Source organism: Mangifera indica, chromosome 15, assembly GCF_011075055.1.
Source record: "Mangifera indica cultivar Alphonso chromosome 15, CATAS_Mindica_2.1, whole genome shotgun sequence".
NCBI lineage: Eukaryota > Viridiplantae > Streptophyta > Magnoliopsida > Sapindales > Anacardiaceae > Mangifera > Mangifera indica.
In genome coordinates this window covers 2,332,770-2,350,570 of record NC_058151.1, presented here as the reverse complement: position 1 = coordinate 2,350,570, position 17,801 = coordinate 2,332,770, and the positions used below count along the sequence as shown (strand labels likewise).

General features: G+C 33.4%; 2 protein-coding genes across 5 annotated transcripts; both read left to right on the top strand.

Annotated features, from left to right (window-relative positions):
• Window positions 1-8,122: 8,122 nt before the first annotated feature.
• On the top strand, window positions 8,123-13,570 carry LOC123197592 (homeobox-leucine zipper protein ANTHOCYANINLESS 2). 4 transcript variants are annotated; one of them, XM_044611910.1, is made up of 10 exons: window positions 8,123-8,205; window positions 8,362-8,437; window positions 9,486-9,706; window positions 9,838-9,955; window positions 10,053-10,724; window positions 10,854-10,955; window positions 11,034-11,246; window positions 12,162-12,336; window positions 12,419-12,786; window positions 12,877-13,570. In XM_044611910.1, exons 3-10 carry the CDS (start codon window positions 9,495-9,497, stop codon window positions 13,216-13,218), a joined length of 2,202 nt encoding a protein of 733 aa, XP_044467845.1. In that variant the 5' UTR covers window positions 8,123-8,205; window positions 8,362-8,437; window positions 9,486-9,494; the 3' UTR covers window positions 13,219-13,570. The 4 variants fall into 4 exon arrangements, with proteins under 4 accessions (XP_044467845.1, XP_044467847.1, XP_044467848.1 ...); XM_044611912.1 differs by having other exon boundaries at window positions 8,152-8,209; XM_044611913.1 differs by lacking the exons at window positions 8,123-8,205; window positions 8,362-8,437 and adding an exon at window positions 8,463-9,389 and having other exon boundaries at window positions 9,451-9,706.
• Window positions 13,571-13,997: 427 nt separating this feature from the next.
• On the top strand, window positions 13,998-16,187 carry LOC123197370 (protein ROOT PRIMORDIUM DEFECTIVE 1). Its single transcript, XM_044611635.1, has one exon. It carries the CDS (start codon window positions 14,129-14,131, stop codon window positions 15,551-15,553), a length of 1,425 nt encoding a protein of 474 aa, XP_044467570.1. The 5' UTR covers window positions 13,998-14,128; the 3' UTR covers window positions 15,554-16,187.
• The last annotated feature ends 1,614 nt before the right edge of the window (window positions 16,188-17,801 follow it).

Sequence of the window (17,801 nt, the reverse complement as noted above, 5' to 3'; positions counted from 1 at the left end):
AAAATTAAGTCCAATTTAACAAACTGAGTCGGATTACGCTCATCCTTGCCCTACCTTAACATCCATGAATTAGTTTTTCTTTTGTTTTTTTATACTGTAACCCTTTATGTTTACGGGAAGTTTGATTACATGCTGCAAAAATCTTTTATTCACCTCGCATCCCATCTTTATTCCATGCAATGTACCCAAGTATAATGAGCTGGCTGCAGGCAGAATGTGATTCACCAGCCATTCCTCAACAGAAAACCTCTCTTCTCACTCAAAAAGCAGTAGAACTATGTACTCTTTCCATTCTTCCTTGCAACTACTTTACTAGTAAGTTTGGAATAATGATCGAGTGATTCAAAATCACTCATTCTTTTTTTTTTCTTTTTTCTTCGAGCAAGGAATCTTATTCAAATTGAATTATTATATTAGATAAAAATCAATCACATCAAACATGATAAATCCAACCAAATAAGTTAAAAATTTGATTTTTGATATATTATCAAAATAGACTTTAACTCGTGTTTTTTTATACATACAGTTTTCTCTTTTACCACTTAAGTTAATCCTTTGAGGGTTCAAAATCCTACTTCCATAGTCATATTGTTGTCATATAGAATGACCTAAATAAAGAAATAAATATAAAAACAATACTATATATATCCAATTTTAAATATTTAATTAGTTATTTAAATGGGTCATTATATAATTGAATTTGATGATACATTAGTTGAGTAACTAATTAAATATTCAAAATTAAGTACACATAAGTTTATCAGAAAAACTAAACAAAAATTGACAGTGACACACCATGGTTGGCTAAAATAGCCTCATAAACGGTGGGTGCCTCTGCCTCATCTTTGTCTTCTATTTTGGTTGCCACCATTATTGTTGTGGTGGAGTAGTTGAATGAAACTGTTGAACTGTTGTTGTCACTTCCAAAGTGCTCTCACTTCTTGCACCTTCGTGTTGGTTGTTTGCTTCACAACCACGATTTCTTGCCATTATCTATTGGCCACAAATTTTGACTAAGAATTTCTCTTCATGATAAAACCTCGTCGGTGTGATGTTAAGAATTTTGATTAGGAGGCCCTCTTCATTCTACATCACTTGTACCTAGAGATGATAATAAGTTGGACCGTCCCATGCTAGACTAATCCCAATACGACCCATTAGACCCAAATGTTGGGTCAAGACTCATTGCTTGACAGATTTTCGTACCGAATTGGCCTCATAAAAACTTAGGGTCCAAAGGACAATTCAAGGTTTTTAGAGATGTGTTCTCATACGCTTTTAATAAGCTAATTTGCGTAATTTTGCAAATCAACATGTTAAATTATACATTTTAAATATTTTTTAACAAACCAACACACAAGTTTTATCTTACGGATCTAACACAACCCATTTTTCTTTGTGGTAGCCCATGTCAAATTATATAGGTTAATCCAACCCTTTTGACACCTCTACTTATACCCAAGCATTGTGCATATAAAAAATCAACAATTTTCATCTAAACAATACCAATATTCCTTAGTTAGTACATGGAAAATCAAATGCAAGTCAAGATTAAACCTGATATCCGAATGTGTAAGGGAAGAAAATCTCTAACGGGGAGAACAGATTTTAACGCATTCCACCAGCCCCAAGCTTCCCTTCCTTCAATGCACCACCCTGCAAGTCACCCTTGTTTTGAAACAGCGGTTGCATTACATGACAAAAATTAAGAAATCCCTCATGTTCAACATACCTGAAAGGCAACCCATCAATAATGATCGTTCTAGCAAAAAATTTTCTACATTCTTATGGATCAAATTTCCAAGGTATACGGGATTATGTAGTGCCTCTATCATTGACATTTGTTAGAGGTTGGAAAGCTAGGGTTCTTTGACTCTTATCTATTTTACATGGATATTTTTTTGCACCTGAAACATGATCTACGATAGTAAGGGAAATGACTTGAAAGTGGAAACAAAGAGTCGATAAAGAGGGAGGAGAAAAATAGGGAAGGGGAAATGCGAGAGAGAGTCGGACGAGGCGTTTGGAAATTTGTTTTCGATTGTTATTTCAGATTAGTTTAGCTTAAAGACATTGTCGGAATGGGCATTCAATTTTTCCAAGAACGGGTGTTCCTTCATGAAACTCCAAGACCAAGTCTGCTTCAATCTTGGCAAAAAGAAGATGAAGCAGTGAAAAATGATGTTGTTCTTGTTTGAATATGAAGCCTTGATTCATTTTAAAATTGTCTAGCCCTAGAATTCTGAAGGCTTTCCATTTTTAGGCAAGATTGGTTGCGAGCTTCTTCGAATAGCCCAATTTTTATTGAATAAAACATAGAACAAGAAGAAGTTGTTGATTTAAGTAGGTTCATTACTTAAAATATTTTATTTTTCTTGTCCATTCACAAATGAACAATTTTCTCTTTGTACTTATTTTTTGCTGTCTTGTAGCGTGATTGAATATTATTCTTTCACAAATGTTGATGATCAAGTGCATTAGTTATTTGAAAATTTTTATGTATAAGAAGATAATTTGACTGAAATTTGAAATAACTTTTATTGGTTAAAAAACCAAAAATTGGATTGATTGATCCAATATTATTGGTTAATCCGTTAAGTTAATAGGTCGTAGGACTGAATCCGAACCAAATTGACTTAAACTCGAAAGTTAGCTCAACTCAATTCAATTCGGTTCGAATTTGTTTATTTCAAATATAAATTGAGCTCAAATTAACAGGTTCGGCTTATTTTAAAACTGAACCAAATTTGAGCTATATAGAGTTTCAGTCGATTTGGCTAACAAATTAAATAAATAGCTTGATTCAGTTTGAACTTAACTCATGACTCGATTCAAATTTTATTAAATAATTATTAAACGATGTCATTTTATTAATGAATAACGAATTCAAACAAAAAATTTGAATAACATATTCTAGTCATAAATTCAAGTTAAACTTGAACCGAATAATTTTTATTCAAATCGAACTCAAATCACCTTTAATATTGGCTTGACGAACTTGAGTTAGGCTATTTTTTATTCAAGCCAAGGGGTATTCAGGTTCAGTTCGATTCGATTCATATCCACCCTAATTGGTGGTATTAAACTTGTTACTGTTCAAAACAAATAAAAAACAAAACTTTAACTGACAATTTGCATCTCTACTTCAAATAAAAAAATTATACAAATTTATATAAACAAACTTGGTAATGATTAATGATTAGGTGATATAATTATTTATTTTTTATCTCATTTTAAAATTATTCTATCAGATGTTACCGCTACAGTTTATACAATTTGTTAAAAAATGTAGTATTACTCGGCTACACATTACTGGGGAATAAGAGCAAACAAATACTGTTACCTGGGTAAACTTTTACCTCACCAAGGCAGCATGGTTCAGTTTTGCAATCCTGAAGTTCAAACAAAAATGATAAGTCTCCACAAAATGAATGCAAATTTGCATTGGATTTAAAACAGAACTGAGTGTTATTCAACTGAAACTGAAATCTAACATAGTATAATAAGCACATCTAGATGATTCATTTCCCCCAAATTTTCAGAAAATGATATATGGCCTGGTTTATTCATCCATACTTAAAAAAACAATCCCAGTTTCATGATAGTGGCAGCTTTCCAATTTCCAGTACACCAACTACAGTTTTGCATGTAATTTCAGAAACCAAAGCTATTATATATTATGATAAATCTTCAACCAACAGCACAAGTTTAAAGCCATCACCATTGACACATTTCATCTTTTTCTTCAAATGATTGGAAAACACAAGAGTTGTAGTAGCACAATCCATGCTTAAGGTCTTTATAGCTGCACTACAAAAGTTCTCTCCGAGATTGTCATAACACTATATGAAGGCACAGCCATTGGCCCCAACAACACCAATTTTCCACAACTAAACCCAGAACCAAAACTGGAACCCAAGTGGGCTGCTGCAGTCAGTAAATTAAATCAGAACCAAAACCATATTCCGATTTGATTGATAGGCTACCAAATGCGTGATGAAAAAAAGAACGAAATCATGAGTTCAAAATGTACATATCATTACAACTATAACCACGAACCAAGAGACTTAGAAGCTGCATAAGAATATAAAACGAGTACAAAAATGCAAAATAATGAAAGATTTAAGAACTGGTGAGGTGCATACTTTGAGAGCAGCAATCTTTCAAAATTTCAAGCAAAAGAGATAACCCTAATTTCTGACTCTTTTTTTTTCTTACAGCCCAAAGGATTGTTTCCCACCCAACTGTCAATGAAAAGGCAAATACATATACCCAGAAGTTCAATATCCCAAACACTAGTAACTTTTATTAGAAGTAAGAATAAATTCGTTATTTTATTATTAAATTTTAAAATATTAAAAATTTATATTATTTTTTTTATTTTAAAAAAGTAATAAATTCTCTTTAAAATTAAGTTTTACAAAAAAAAACTTAACAAAAAAAGAAAATTTTTCATAACTTAATATTATAGGAAAATTATTATTTTTTTAAACTAAAAAAATAATATAAATTTATAAAATTTAATAATAAAATATTAATTTTATCGTTATTTTTAACAAAAATTAACTCATTGATATTTGTTTATATTAAAACGTAAGTGAAAAATGGTCTTAGGCCTTCTTATATAATGTTAATACTGGCCATCTTCATAAAAGGGCAAATGGCCCAAAACGGCCCAGTTTTGGCATGGTCAAAAATACGCTTTAAACATACTATAGATATCAATTCATGTAATGCTTTGGAAGCCCACATAAATATGAAATCAATATCATTCAATAAGCTACTTGGGTAATTATTAGATATAATTATCCTAATCCAAAAACATTATGTAATTAATTAACTCAAATGATTGATTATCTTTGCTTAACCAATTGTTCTAAGAAAAAAGAAAATCATCTACTTGTATTTATTTTTCATTTTGAAATATAAATGAGGCAGTTTTATATGGTTGCAGCATTATTTATTTTTCGCACAAATTCTTAAAAAAATTTCCAAGTAATAAGATTAATACATTTAACTAGTTAAAATAATATTTTTTTATGTGTATTAATTATATGAGTTACACTGAGCTCTGCCAAGGAAATTATGTTAATCAAATCACACTATAATATTATTTCAAAGGCAAAAGGTTTATTCTCACCCGTCGTTTGTTAAATCTTTAAATAGGTATTTGCTAAATATTGAAAACTTAAATTCTTATTCGTAAGTAGTTAAAATTAAAGAATTAATTAGTTTTAAGGGTAAAATTGTTATTTAACTAGTAACATATTAAAAATGATATAACTTTATTCATTTTTTCTAGTTATTTAAAAAATTAATAATTTTCTTTTTTAATCGAATTTTAAAATGTTATATTTTCTCTTTTATTAGGTTTTCATTTCTCCGACGCCTCTCCCTTCGGTAACTTTCTCCCCTAGTGACCTTTCCTTTGACATCTTTGTCTCTAAAGTGATGGGCAATTACATAACAATATTATTTCAATTTTTGTATAAGAAAAATAATTTCTTCATTGAATGAAATAATATAAGAAAATGCCAATTACTTTTACCTCCAAAAAGTTTTACAAAAATATATTTACACCCATTGACTAAGAAAAAAAAAATAGCCAAAGAATAAATAGTTTAGATAATTTCAAAATAACATGAAAATTGATTAAGAGATTCCATAATTGCCCTATGAATAAATTAAGAAAATAAAAAATGGAAATTGAAGAACCTTTGTAGGAGATGCTTGTATTTGACGGGTATTCATTAATTTTTTTTCCTTTATCTAATTGTATATTTCATTATAATTGTTTGATTTTTATCTTCATTTTTTTTTATAATTTTATTCTTTCACCGGCTTCATCATTTTCCCTTTCTCCATATTTTAGCTCCATCATTTTCCCTTTCTCCATATTTTAGCTCGAGTTTTTCTTTCTCATCAACACAAATTTTATCACTACCACTAAAGCCAACAACATCCATATATTGTCACCAACACTAACAAACACCATCACCACCGCCTTCAACACCCACGATACCAAAGGCACAATCAATTGTTAAACCTCCACCAAAGCTACAAACTCTCCCTAGTCCACCACCAACACCCATATTCCTTTATGTTTGTAGTATGATGGTGACATTTGCAATTGCGATTCTATTGATGATTTGTCATATGGGTATTGTTTGATTGACTTGAAAATTTATTTATTGCATTGTAGTAAGACGGTGTTGGCAATGGTGGCAAGGGTGATAATGGCGTTATTGGTGATTGATAATAACGGTGTTCTTCAACAATAAAACTAAAGAAAATGAGAAGAATAAGAGATAGGTTTTTGGATAAAAATCAAGGTAAAAGTTGTGGGATTTTACTTTGACTTTTGTTGTCATTGCATTTTTATGCAAACTATCTTAATGAAGAAGTCATATTAGCAATTGAAAGAGAGGAAGGTATTTGACGAAATGTGTTGAAGTTTCTAAATTTGATTATTTCTATGATGGATTATCAAATTTTGTAAATGAGTTAGAGTGGTCATATTATCAAATTTATTTGTTAATGGATTATCAAATTATTGGATTTTGTAAATTTTGCGTATTTGATGAGGCCTATCAAAGTTTCAATTATTGGACGGGTTAGGTTTATGATACGACATTGATGTTAAATAAACCTAACTCTCTCTTTCAAATTGCCACAAACATCATTCTATGATGTAGGTTTGCACCGTTAGTTTGTGTTGTTGTTTCTTTATCAGACTTTAGTATTGACAACAACAACAGTGATGTCTGATGGTATGTGACAATGTGTTAGGGTTGTCAATAAAAAAGAAGAGGATTGAAGACAAAATAGTGAATAAATTATTAATGAGATACAAAAATAGCAGATGATGTCATTTTTATTTTTTTCCTTCAATAAGAATTTTTTTTGTCGTTTAATTGTTTCTTTTTGTTGCTTAATTGTTTGTTTAAAAAATGTAACATTTTCATTAATATAACACGACAAATTGTGAAAATTTATCGTTTTTCAATTTAAAGTGTAAAAATCCATGATCATCAATTTGTAATGTTGGTTTGTGCTATTATTTTTTTAACAACCTTTAGTATTGGCGGCAATAATAGTGATATGTGATGGTATTGGTGCAACGTATAAAGATTGTCGGTAAAAGAGAATAGGATTGAAGACAAAATGGTAAATGAATTATTGATGAGATTCGAAAACAATAAAAGACATATTTATTCTTTTTTCCTTTAATAAGAATCTTTTTATCACTTAATTTTTTTTTGTCGTTTAATTGCTTGATCTAAAATTATAACAAATTTCATTAATATAATACGACAAAATATGAGAATTTATCGTTTTTCAATTAAATTATTAAAATTTTACAAAATAATGAATCTCTTTACATACAATGATGCTAAAATCTTTGCCTTTATTATTTTTAATGCTATTAACTTGATATTAAACATGTTTTTCATAAACAATAGTTATAAGGTTTTTAAATAAAAATATAAATATTTTATATATTACGAAAAAAAATTTCAAGTTAAAAAAAAAAATTTACCCTCTAGACTCTGAATATTAAAAAAAATAAATTCAGATTGTGTACGTGTCAAAATTACCGAGAGGACCCTCATGTAATGTAACGGCAGCGCAACTGTTGGACATGTGTAGAGAGTCCACGTGAACTGATGCAAGGAAGATTCAATTCTATTCAAGAGTCAACTCAGTCCCACCCCTTTGTAAGAAAAAAGAACAAAGACTTACGTCATAATTTTGCCTTTTTGACTTTCTCTTAAAAGACTATAATAACCACTTCAATTTACCTTTTTACCCCCATTTTTTTTTTTCTTAAGAATTTCCCATTGGCAGTAGTCAGATTTATGAAACTGTTTCCCAAATTATTAAACTTTACCAAAAACAAGCGTGTACCATTATTGGCTGGCTGAGCTGGTCAGCCAGCTGCAGCCAATGCGCGTCGTACCCTCACTGGCAATAGCATAATACCATGCCTAAGTGAGAAAACCCTCACGCGCCGATACTCACGTGGGCGGATTTCACGAAAGAGAGAAAGTGGACCCCATATAATTTTCCTCCCTCTATATAACCCTCTTTATTTCAAAGGATAGAGAAGAGAAGAGAAAAGAAAAGAAAAGAAAATCCAAAACAAAAAAAAAAACATGCAATTGCCAATGGAGAATTAGAAGAAGGAAGCCATTGAAGGAGACAGTAGGTTTACTTACTTATATTTATATATTAAGTGATGAAGAAACCCATTTGACTGGTTCTTTTTTTAGTTTTTCTTTTGTTTGAAGTCAGCTGATGTTACACATTTATACATAATTATAATATTTATATTTACCGTCCTTTTTTACTCTTCTACAGGTCCTAACAGTGAGAGTGACGATCTTAAAATCTGTGTCTATACAGTAAGACCTTTGCTTTCTGTCAAGTTATAAAGGTATACCTTTTCACCGTACCGGGTTTGGTTTTGGTTGATTATTACTATCCAACTTTCTTACTTCCCCACTTCCTCTTGTTAGCTCTTTCTTTCTCTCTGATATCTCAATGGGGAATGAAAGCGAGGGAGAGGTCAACTGGGTCTTTTTGCTGATTCGAGTTGGTGTTATATTTTACAAGGCTTTAAGTGTACAGTGTGAATGGAGAGAGAGAGAGAGAGAAGTTTCTACTTTTTATTTTGCCTTTCTTTTTCCATGCATCTTTTTTATAAGCCCTTTTCGTTTTCTCCTTTTTGGATCCAATTTTTCAAAACGGACAAACGATTGGTCAAGCTTGTTGTCTATCTAGATAATAGGATGATGGAAGATTAGGGTTTTTTTTCTTATTCGGTGTTTTAAGAGGTTTATTTATCTCTTTCTGGATTGAGAAAGAGATGTTTGAACTGTGAATTGAAAAGGCTATTTTCTTGATAAGCTTCTTCATACTTTGTTCTCTGTATCTGAACTGAGTCGGATAGAGTTTTCTAGAGTGAGATAGTGTGTTTTCAGTTGTGCATGGGCGTTGACAATGAAACAGCTTTTTGATTTTGTCGCTACTGAAAAAACAATATATTTCTATTTCTATTCTTTGCGCAATCTGGGAAGAAGAACTTAAAGGTCAGAACTTGATAGACCAGAAAGAGCAACGAAATCTAAGCGTTTTTTTTTTTTAATTTCTCTTTATGTGAAAGTGATAGTAGTGGCCAACTTCAAAGAACCTAAATAAAGCCCCTTCGAGATAAAAAAAGTTGTAATCTATCTTTTCCATTATCATGAGTTTTGGGGGTTTAATCAACAGTCCCAGAGTTAATTGTATTGATGATATGAGTGCAAAGACTGTGGCTGAAATTCTTCCATACGGTCACAAAATGACAACTGGTGCCATTCCTCGGTTTCCCCTTTCTCTCTCCATTGCATGCTTTTTTTAAATTGATGTTTGTTAATTTTTTTTTATTATCTTGGGTTTCTTTGTTTTCTAAATCCGTGTTGTTTTTTATTGGTTTGGTTCAGAAAAATAACATGGAGGGTGTTGGTGAGATGGATCTAATGGGGGAACATTTTGATCCTAGTATTGTGGGAAGGATTAGGGAGGCTGAATTAGAAAGCAGGTCTGGAAGTGATAATATTGAAGGTGCGGCATCTGGTGATGATCAAGAAGCCAATGAAGAGGGACCTCTAAGGAAGAAGAAGTATCACAGGCACACTCCACAACAAATACAAGAGCTTGAAGCGTATGTCCTTTTTTTCATCTTAGTTTATATTTTCTGTATGTATGATGGTAAGATGGATGGTGTTGCATTCTCTAATTGACGGTTTAATTTGATGATTTGGGTTCGATTTCGTTTTGTTTGTTGAGTTTCAGTTTCTTTAAGGAGTGTCCTCATCCCGATGAGAAACAAAGGTTGGAGCTCAGTATGAGGCTTAACTTAGAGGCCAAGCAAATCAAGTTCTGGTTTCAGAATAGGAGAACCCAAATGAAAGTAAAATGGATTAAGATGTTTCACTCTTTGATCTTTTATTTCAACTTTTTTCATCATGAATTGATAATAATCATTATTTTTTTTTTTCATAAATCAGACTCAAATGGAAAGGCATGAGAATGTAATTCTTCGGCAAGAACATGATAAGCTTAGAGCTGAAAATGATATGTTGAAGGAAGCAATAAAAACTCCAGTATGCAACAAATGTGGTGGTCCGGCAGAGCCTAGCAATGCGTCCAATTATGAGCTGCAGCAACTTAGGATTGGGAATGCTCGATTACAGGACGAATTGGGTCGGATTTGCATCTTGGCTAACAAGTTCCTAGGCAGGCCTCTTGCATCCTTAACAAATCCGGCCTCTCAAATCTTAAAATCCAGTTTGGAGCTTGCAATGGGAAGAAGTGGTTTAGGTGGCTTGCCAAATATTCCAGGTTCCCCGGTGTTAACAGGACATGAGTTTGTTGAAGGGTCTTTTATGAAACCACCGATAGCAGGCATGATGGGAAATGAAATGTCGTATGAGAGAAATATGCTTGTTGATCTTGCATTAGCAGCTATGGATGAATTGATTAATATGGCTCAGCCAGATGGTCCCATTTGGGTCAAGAGTGTGGATAGAGGAAGGGATGTGCTGAACCGAGAGGAGTATATGAGAACATTTTCATCTAGTGCAGCCCTTAAACCAAATGGCTTTGTGACTGAGGCTTCAAGGGAAACCGGAATTGTAATTGTCAATAGCTTGGCTCTTGTAGAGACTTTAATGGATGCGGTATGCTGTCAAAACCCCCTAATGGCACCATTGTAAATAATATTTGTTTATCATTTCTATTTGTTAATTTGTTGTTTAGCTTGAAGTTCAATATATAGATGATTGATTTATCACTTTTCTTTGGGTTAGAATCGATGGGTAGAAATGTTCCCGTGCATGATTTCTGGAGCTGCCACCATTGATACAATTTCCAGCGGTGTGGCTGGAACAAAAAATGGTGCTCTACAACTGGTTTGTTCCTAAGCTATCTTTTCTCATTCTTTAGCTTCTAAATTTGATTAACCTAAGCATGAATTTCACACTTTGTAGATGCTTGCTGAGTTCCAAGTACTCTCACCTCTAGTTCCTGTCCGCCAAGTGAAGTTCCTCCGGTTCTGCAAGCAGCATTCTGAGGGCTTGTGGGCTGTTGTCGATGTGTCTATCAACACAAACCAAGATGGTCCAAATGGGGACCCATATTCGACCTGTCGAAGGCTTCCTTCTGGCTGTGTTATACAAGATATGCCAAATAATTATACCAAGGTAATGGCTGCTTCGAATGCTTTATTTTTCGACGTGATTAATTGAGCTTTTTCATTTCTATTGTAGATATATCTGCGATTATTGAGTTTGGTTGAGATTAAATCAAGGCAAAGTTACACAGGCTGGTGTCCTAGTCCATACTTGCATTTGACTTGTGCTGCATATTATTTTATCGAAGAAGATGCTTACTTGATTTAGATATTAAATAGACTTTGGTTTCAACACTAAGGTTGTTTATTGTCTGTACATACACACACACACACACACACACATATATATATGTATGTATGTATATGCATTTCATATTCTTGGAGATGAGGAAATCTGGGGTAATCGGATTTTGAAATTTGCATAAATATACACATGTTCTCACATTTGAATGTACTGCATGGTAATATTTATCTGAAGTTTTACCTTTGGAATTCTCAAATCTTTTCCGAATACTTTACATATATGATCTTTCTATTCCTATCTTGTCTTCTTGCTTCAGCTTTCTTTATTACCCCCAAGACGTAATGACCTAGATCCAGTCATCATGTTGTAACTCTTTGATCTCATATCGTGTGTCGCCCTTTTATATATTAAAAAACTGTTAAAAAAATTCATTTCGAACCTTAAGAATGACTCGACTCTACATCTTGCTAACCTGAACTCTCTGAATTTTGATGTCAAGTTGGTTCGTCTTAGAACAAGAGTTGGTAAAGTATTTTACAAGAATGCTTCCATTTTACCATTGCGAATGTCAAGAGTTCTCTTCTATCTTGCAAGCATGGTTCTTTGATATGTTGACTTTTTGTTTTGTCGTTTACTTAGATCTCTATATGGTAATACTAATCTACAATGGTGTTGGTTTTCGTGCGATTGTTATGTTTAAACTAGACAATGGCTTTAGCCTGTTAATATGTGGTAATGCAGGTTACTTGGATTGAGCATACTGAGTATGATGAGAGTAACATTCATAGTCTTTGCCGCCCATTGCTTAGTTCTGGCATGGGCTTTGGTGCACACAGGTGGCTTGCTACCCTACAGAGGCAATGCGAGGGCTTTGTGATTCTCATGTCATCCACCATACCTGGCCAAGATCATTCGGGTTCATCTTAAGGCTACTCCTATCTTCATATATCTGACATTTCTGGTAAATTCTGTTTCTAATATTTACCAATGTACTGCAGGGATAAATTCGAATGGAAGGAAAAGCATGCTAAAGCTGGCACATCGCATGACGTATAACTTTTGTGCTGGGGTTTGTGCTTCAACTGTTCGCAGGTGGGACAAGCTCCGTGTTGGAAATGTCAGCGAGGATGTGAGGGTATTGACATGGAAAAATATTAATGATCCTGGTGAGCCACCTGGTGTTGTGTTGTGTGCTGCAACTTCTGTTTGGATTCCAGCAACAACGCAGCGGTTGTTTGATTTTATGCGTGATGAACGAATGAGGAGCGAATGGGACATTTTATCCAATGGCGGACCAATGCAAGAGATGGTCCATATTGCCAATGGCCACAGACGTGGCAACTGTGTTTCTCTCCTTCGAGCTAGTGTAAGTGATTGACTATCAGTTTCGATCAATTTATAAACAATTATTAATATTCAATTAGAAGTCTTTTTTTCCTGATCATTGGTTTTTCAGTCCATGAATGCGAATGAAAGCAACATGCTGATACTGCAAGAGACATGGAACGATGCATCAGGCTCGCTTATCGTGTATGCACCGGTCGATGTACCATCAATGGGAATGGTGATGAATGGTGGTGATCCTGCATGTGTGGCGCTGCTGCCATCCGGATTTGCCATCCTTCCAGACGGGCGGTCTCATGGAAATGGAAGCAATGGATGCCTTCTCACAGTTGGATATCAGATTCTGGTGAACAGCCTTCCAACTGCAAAACTCACCCTGGAATCAGTTGAAACTGTTAACAATCTAGTCTCCCGCACAATTCAGAAGATCAGAGCTGCTATCCAAGAAATATAAAATGGTGGGAAAAAAAAAAAAAAAAAAAAGAAAAACAAATCATATACATGTTGAAAGCATAGGAAGAGATAGAAATGGAAAGGGAAGATCGGGGTTTCGAGTCAAGAACGAACCGCAGATGGGGAGAGATATTAACTCAGTGTGCAGGGTGAGTGGTTCGGGTATTGACTCGGTGGACCAGTAAGTTGCTGAGTCAATCGAAAGTGTTTTGGTTAATGACTGGTCTGATATGTAGAGGGAAGAAGAACAAGACAGTAAACTGTTAGAATTCTGTTTGGTGTCTGAACTTTGATCATACCGTTGGCTTTTCTTTGTCTTTTAATAATAATATATTATGCATGCATGCCCTCAATATTCGGTTCGGTTTTTTTCATTTGCAATTAAATTAAATATATTTATTTAATTCCATTAATAATTCTTAAGTCAAAATATAATTATATAATTGAATAATTTTAAATTAAAGATAAAATATTATTTAATTTTATATTAATATAATTATTGATATGCAATTTTACAAAATTGGTTTGGTTTCAAGAATTTTTATATCATTTTTTGTTATTTTGAAGTTTAAATTTAAAATATTATCAGAAGGAATTTGATTTTTTTTTTAAATTTTATTATTTTAAATAGGATAAATACTTTTTTAGCTGATGGGCTGAAGCCGCTAAAGCAGCCCAATATGGAGCCACATGTTAAAATATCGGCCCAAGCTACACAGGGCTAAAACTTTTTAATATCCTTACGACCCCCTATATTTTACGTCTAACAATTCACCCATTCTTTAATCATTCCTACCAATTTCGATACCAACCAAGCGCACTCTTCCGTCTTTTCCTTCTTGATCAGTAATCAATCGGTTCAAAATCTCTGCAAAACCCTAAACGCCAACGACCCACTGCAGACTCACAAAATGCCCATCTTCTTGTCTTTCAGTGCCAAGCTATTGAAGCCTAAATCTACATCAACAACAACACTGAACACTATAATCTCATTCACAAGCTACTGCAACTTCATATTCACAAAACGCATGTCCCAGAAATGCACTTCAATCCCTAAAAAGCAAGAGCGAGTACGCGATCACGCTTACGATAATTACATGGAAATCGAGAAGAAGACTCGCAAAGTTCTAAAATTTCAGTCTTTAATCTTGTCGCAGCACAACCAAACGCTGCCTATCTCTCGCTTGGACATTCTCTCTCGCCGCATTGGCTTCAAACAACACGAAGCTGGTAAGTTTGTTCTCAAGTTGCCGCACGTTTTTGAAATCTATGAACACCCAGTTCAACGAATTTTGTTTTGTCGTTTAACACGAAAAGCTATTCTCCAAATTGAACAAGAAAAACAGGCTTTGAATGCCCAAATACCCGATGCTGTAACCCGTTTGAGGAAGCTTCTTATGATGTCAAATACGGGTCGGTTACGGCTTGAACATATTCGGATTGCGATGTCTGAATTTGGGTTGCCTGAGGATTTTGAGTACTCGGTAATTCTTAAGAACCCACAGTATTTCAGATTGTTCGATGCTGATGAAAATAGAAATAAATATGTGGAGCTTGTTGAGAGAGATAAAAGTTTAGCTGTTTGTGCTATTGAGAAAGTTAGAGAAAAAGAGTATAGAGAGAAAGGTATTGATGCTGAAGATATTAGGTTTTCTTTTATTGTGAATTTTCCTCCTGGATTTAAGATTGGCAAGTATTACAGAATTGCTGTGTGGAAATGGCAACGTGTTCCTTATTGGTCCCCCTATGAGGATGTATCAGGATATGACTTGAGATCGCTTGAGGCACAAAAGAGAATGGAGAAGAGGGCAGTGGCAACTATTCATGAAATGCTGTCGTTGACTGTGGAGAAGAAGTTGACATTGGAAAGGATTGCACATTTTAGGTTGGCGATGAACTTGCCAAAGAAGTTGAAGGAGTTTGTGCTTCAGCATCAGGGGATATTTTATATGTCAACAAGAGGGAATCACGGGAAACTTCATACACTGTTTCTTAGGGAGGCATATAGGAAAGGAGAGTTGATAGAGCCGAATGATTTGTATTTTGCGAGGAGGAAGTTGGGCGAGTTGGTTTTGTTGAGTCCTAGGAAGATGAAGATGGATAGAGAGTTGGTCAGCTATAGGCGAGATAGAGATGATAGCAGGATTGAGCATGTTCGAAGTGTTTATGAAGGGAATAATGTTGAGAATTATGGGATTGAAAAAAATGGGGAGGATAACTTGAATTCAGATTTAGGCTCAGATATTGAGTCAGATTGTATAGATGATGATGATGATGATGATGATGATTGTGATGAAATCATTGGTAAAGAGCCCGGTGCATGTGTAAGTGAGTGATGTGGAACTTAGATCCATTGGACACCAGCGGCTGAAACATCGAAGACATCGTTAAATGATCAGAATTTGTGAATTAATAAGGATGAATGATGGGCATGGGAAACAGATTTCCCATCCAAGGTTGAAGAAGCACTTCATATTGGAATTCGGCTTCTAAAGAAACTTATATTTGAGAGGAAACATTTTTATACAGGAAGTGCACATTTTGCAATTTTCTAGCTAAAGTTGAATGCTTCAACTTCAAAGTAAAGTTTGCTTTTTGAACCCTGTTGAACGGAATTCAGGGATTCTACTTTGCGCCATGTCATTATCACTGCACTGATTTGACCAACTAGTCGAAGAAGAAATTTTCAGAGTTCGAAGGTTGAATTTGCAAGAACTTTGGCTCCAAGATGCTGATGTTGCCGTCATTTATTGCAGCTGGATGACTGTTTCTGAGGTTTTGATGCTGTTTGAATGTTCTTAGAAACATCTCTAATAAGTTACTGCAAATAAATAGATTTTTACTTATTTATTTACACACATAGTGGAATTAAATTGAATATAATCAAGTTATTCCCTTTTGGTTCTTGTGCGTGTATTCAGCTGGTAGACTTTCTAAACAATGATAGATTTGGCCTTAATTACTGCTCCACTTTTATCTATCTTTAGCACCTGAAAGCTCGAGGTTAATTGATTCACTTGGATTGTAGTTTTTACTAATTGAAGAACTAAAGAGAACAGGTCGTCTCCTTAGCCAAATTCCACCAAAGTATTCAGTCTCTTGCCTTCAACCTATTCCCAGGACTCACCGAACTAAATTCCCCGATTGATTATCTTTTAATTATATTTACTTAATAGTATAGAAATGCATTAATTTGTTCTACATCAACATGATGTATGATACTATCAGAGTGAAACAAGGGATCTAAAGAAGAGCAATGACTAGACTGTAGTAGTAACAAATAAAACAAGTAAACCGAGAAAGCTCTTGATCATGATAAATTTTGTAAGCCTACTTGGGTATTAAGCATTTTTCTGGAATTCTTTGCAATGGACCATTGCAACTTCCTAGAACTTACTTTTCCTAATGAAAAATTTTGTTGTAATCCTTCGGCCTCTGGTAACCGAACATGTCTATGGGCTTAGATCAGAATTCAGTAGCCATGAGTCCGTCCTAAAGGCGGTTAGTTGGTTCAGGTTAGGCGGGTTTAACTTTGAACTTGATCAAATTAAAAAAATGTATGTCCACATCTAAGACAAGGCTGTTGGATTCGTGATTCATTTTAAAAGTTGGATACGCCCAAATGGTCTCCACAAAACACTGAAAACAACATAAATCTAAATTAGGCTTCATAAAATATGAACTCTCAAAGTCTCAAGGTTCCTTGTTACATAAGTAAAAAGTTTTCAGTTGGCCAAAAGATTTATTCTCATCCAAAGTTTGGTGTATTTTCGAACTTTCATCTATAAAATTTTAAAAATTCAAATATTTATCATTTTGTTAGTGAAAAATATTTAAAAACTAAATTTTATTTTATTTCCCTCTTTAGTTTAAAAAATTAATAATTTTCTCTATTCAAAGTTTGAAAAGTTAATTTTTTCTTTTGATTTTTTTGTTCTTTTTAAGCAACCATCTTTGTTCCATTTTTGTTGGACAAAGAGACTAAAACGATTTGTTGTCTTCATCTCTTTAAGTCAGATGAAGATAATTTGTTTTTATATAACCATAAAGATAGTTAATCTTTATTTACTGATTTCATTCTCACATCATGACTCATACCAAATTTGTTTTTATTTAACCATAAAGATAGCTTTTTGAATTTGCCTAATTTTCTTCGCCACCAAAAAGTCTTGATAATTTTTAATTTTGTGGAGTTATTAATTGATTATTGGGTGTATGCTTGTTTATTTGATTGAACTACGTACCCTGCAATTAGGTGGTTTCAATTTAATAGTTGTATGTGAATGCTTTATTATGATTAGAATTTCTTTGTGCGTGTGTGTGTGTGTGTGTGTGTTCTGCTTGTTGTCTTGATAATCTATCTTTTATTCTCTTATTTGGTTTTAGTTTTTGAAAATTACTTTAGTAATCTATCTTTTATTCTCTTATTTAATTTGTCAGTAATAAAAAGTTATAGTACTCTTCTATTATTAATATTAACGTGACAGATAATATAAATGATAATTTAATTATCACCTTCACCTTAGGTATTTAAAGATTACTAAGGTAATCTTGATTTTATTATAATTATATTATAATTTATTA

What these genes read in the sequence shown, in the direction of transcription:
- LOC123197592 (XM_044611913.1), top strand. Translation starts at nt 9,248, where the DNA reads ATGAGTTTTGGGGGTTTAATCAACAGTCCCAGAGTTAATTGTATTGAT. An exon ending in TCCCCTTTCTCTCTCCATTG is followed by an intron (nt 9,390 to 9,450) that starts CATGCTTTTTTT and finishes TTTCTTTGTTTT; the next exon opens with CTAAATCCGTGTTGTTTTTT. An exon ending in TAGAGACTTTAATGGATGCG is followed by an intron (nt 10,725 to 10,853) that starts GTATGCTGTCAA and finishes TCTTTGGGTTAG; the next exon opens with AATCGATGGGTAGAAATGTT.
- LOC123197370 (XM_044611635.1), top strand. Translation starts at nt 14,129, where the DNA reads ATGCCCATCTTCTTGTCTTTCAGTGCCAAGCTATTGAAGCCTAAATCT.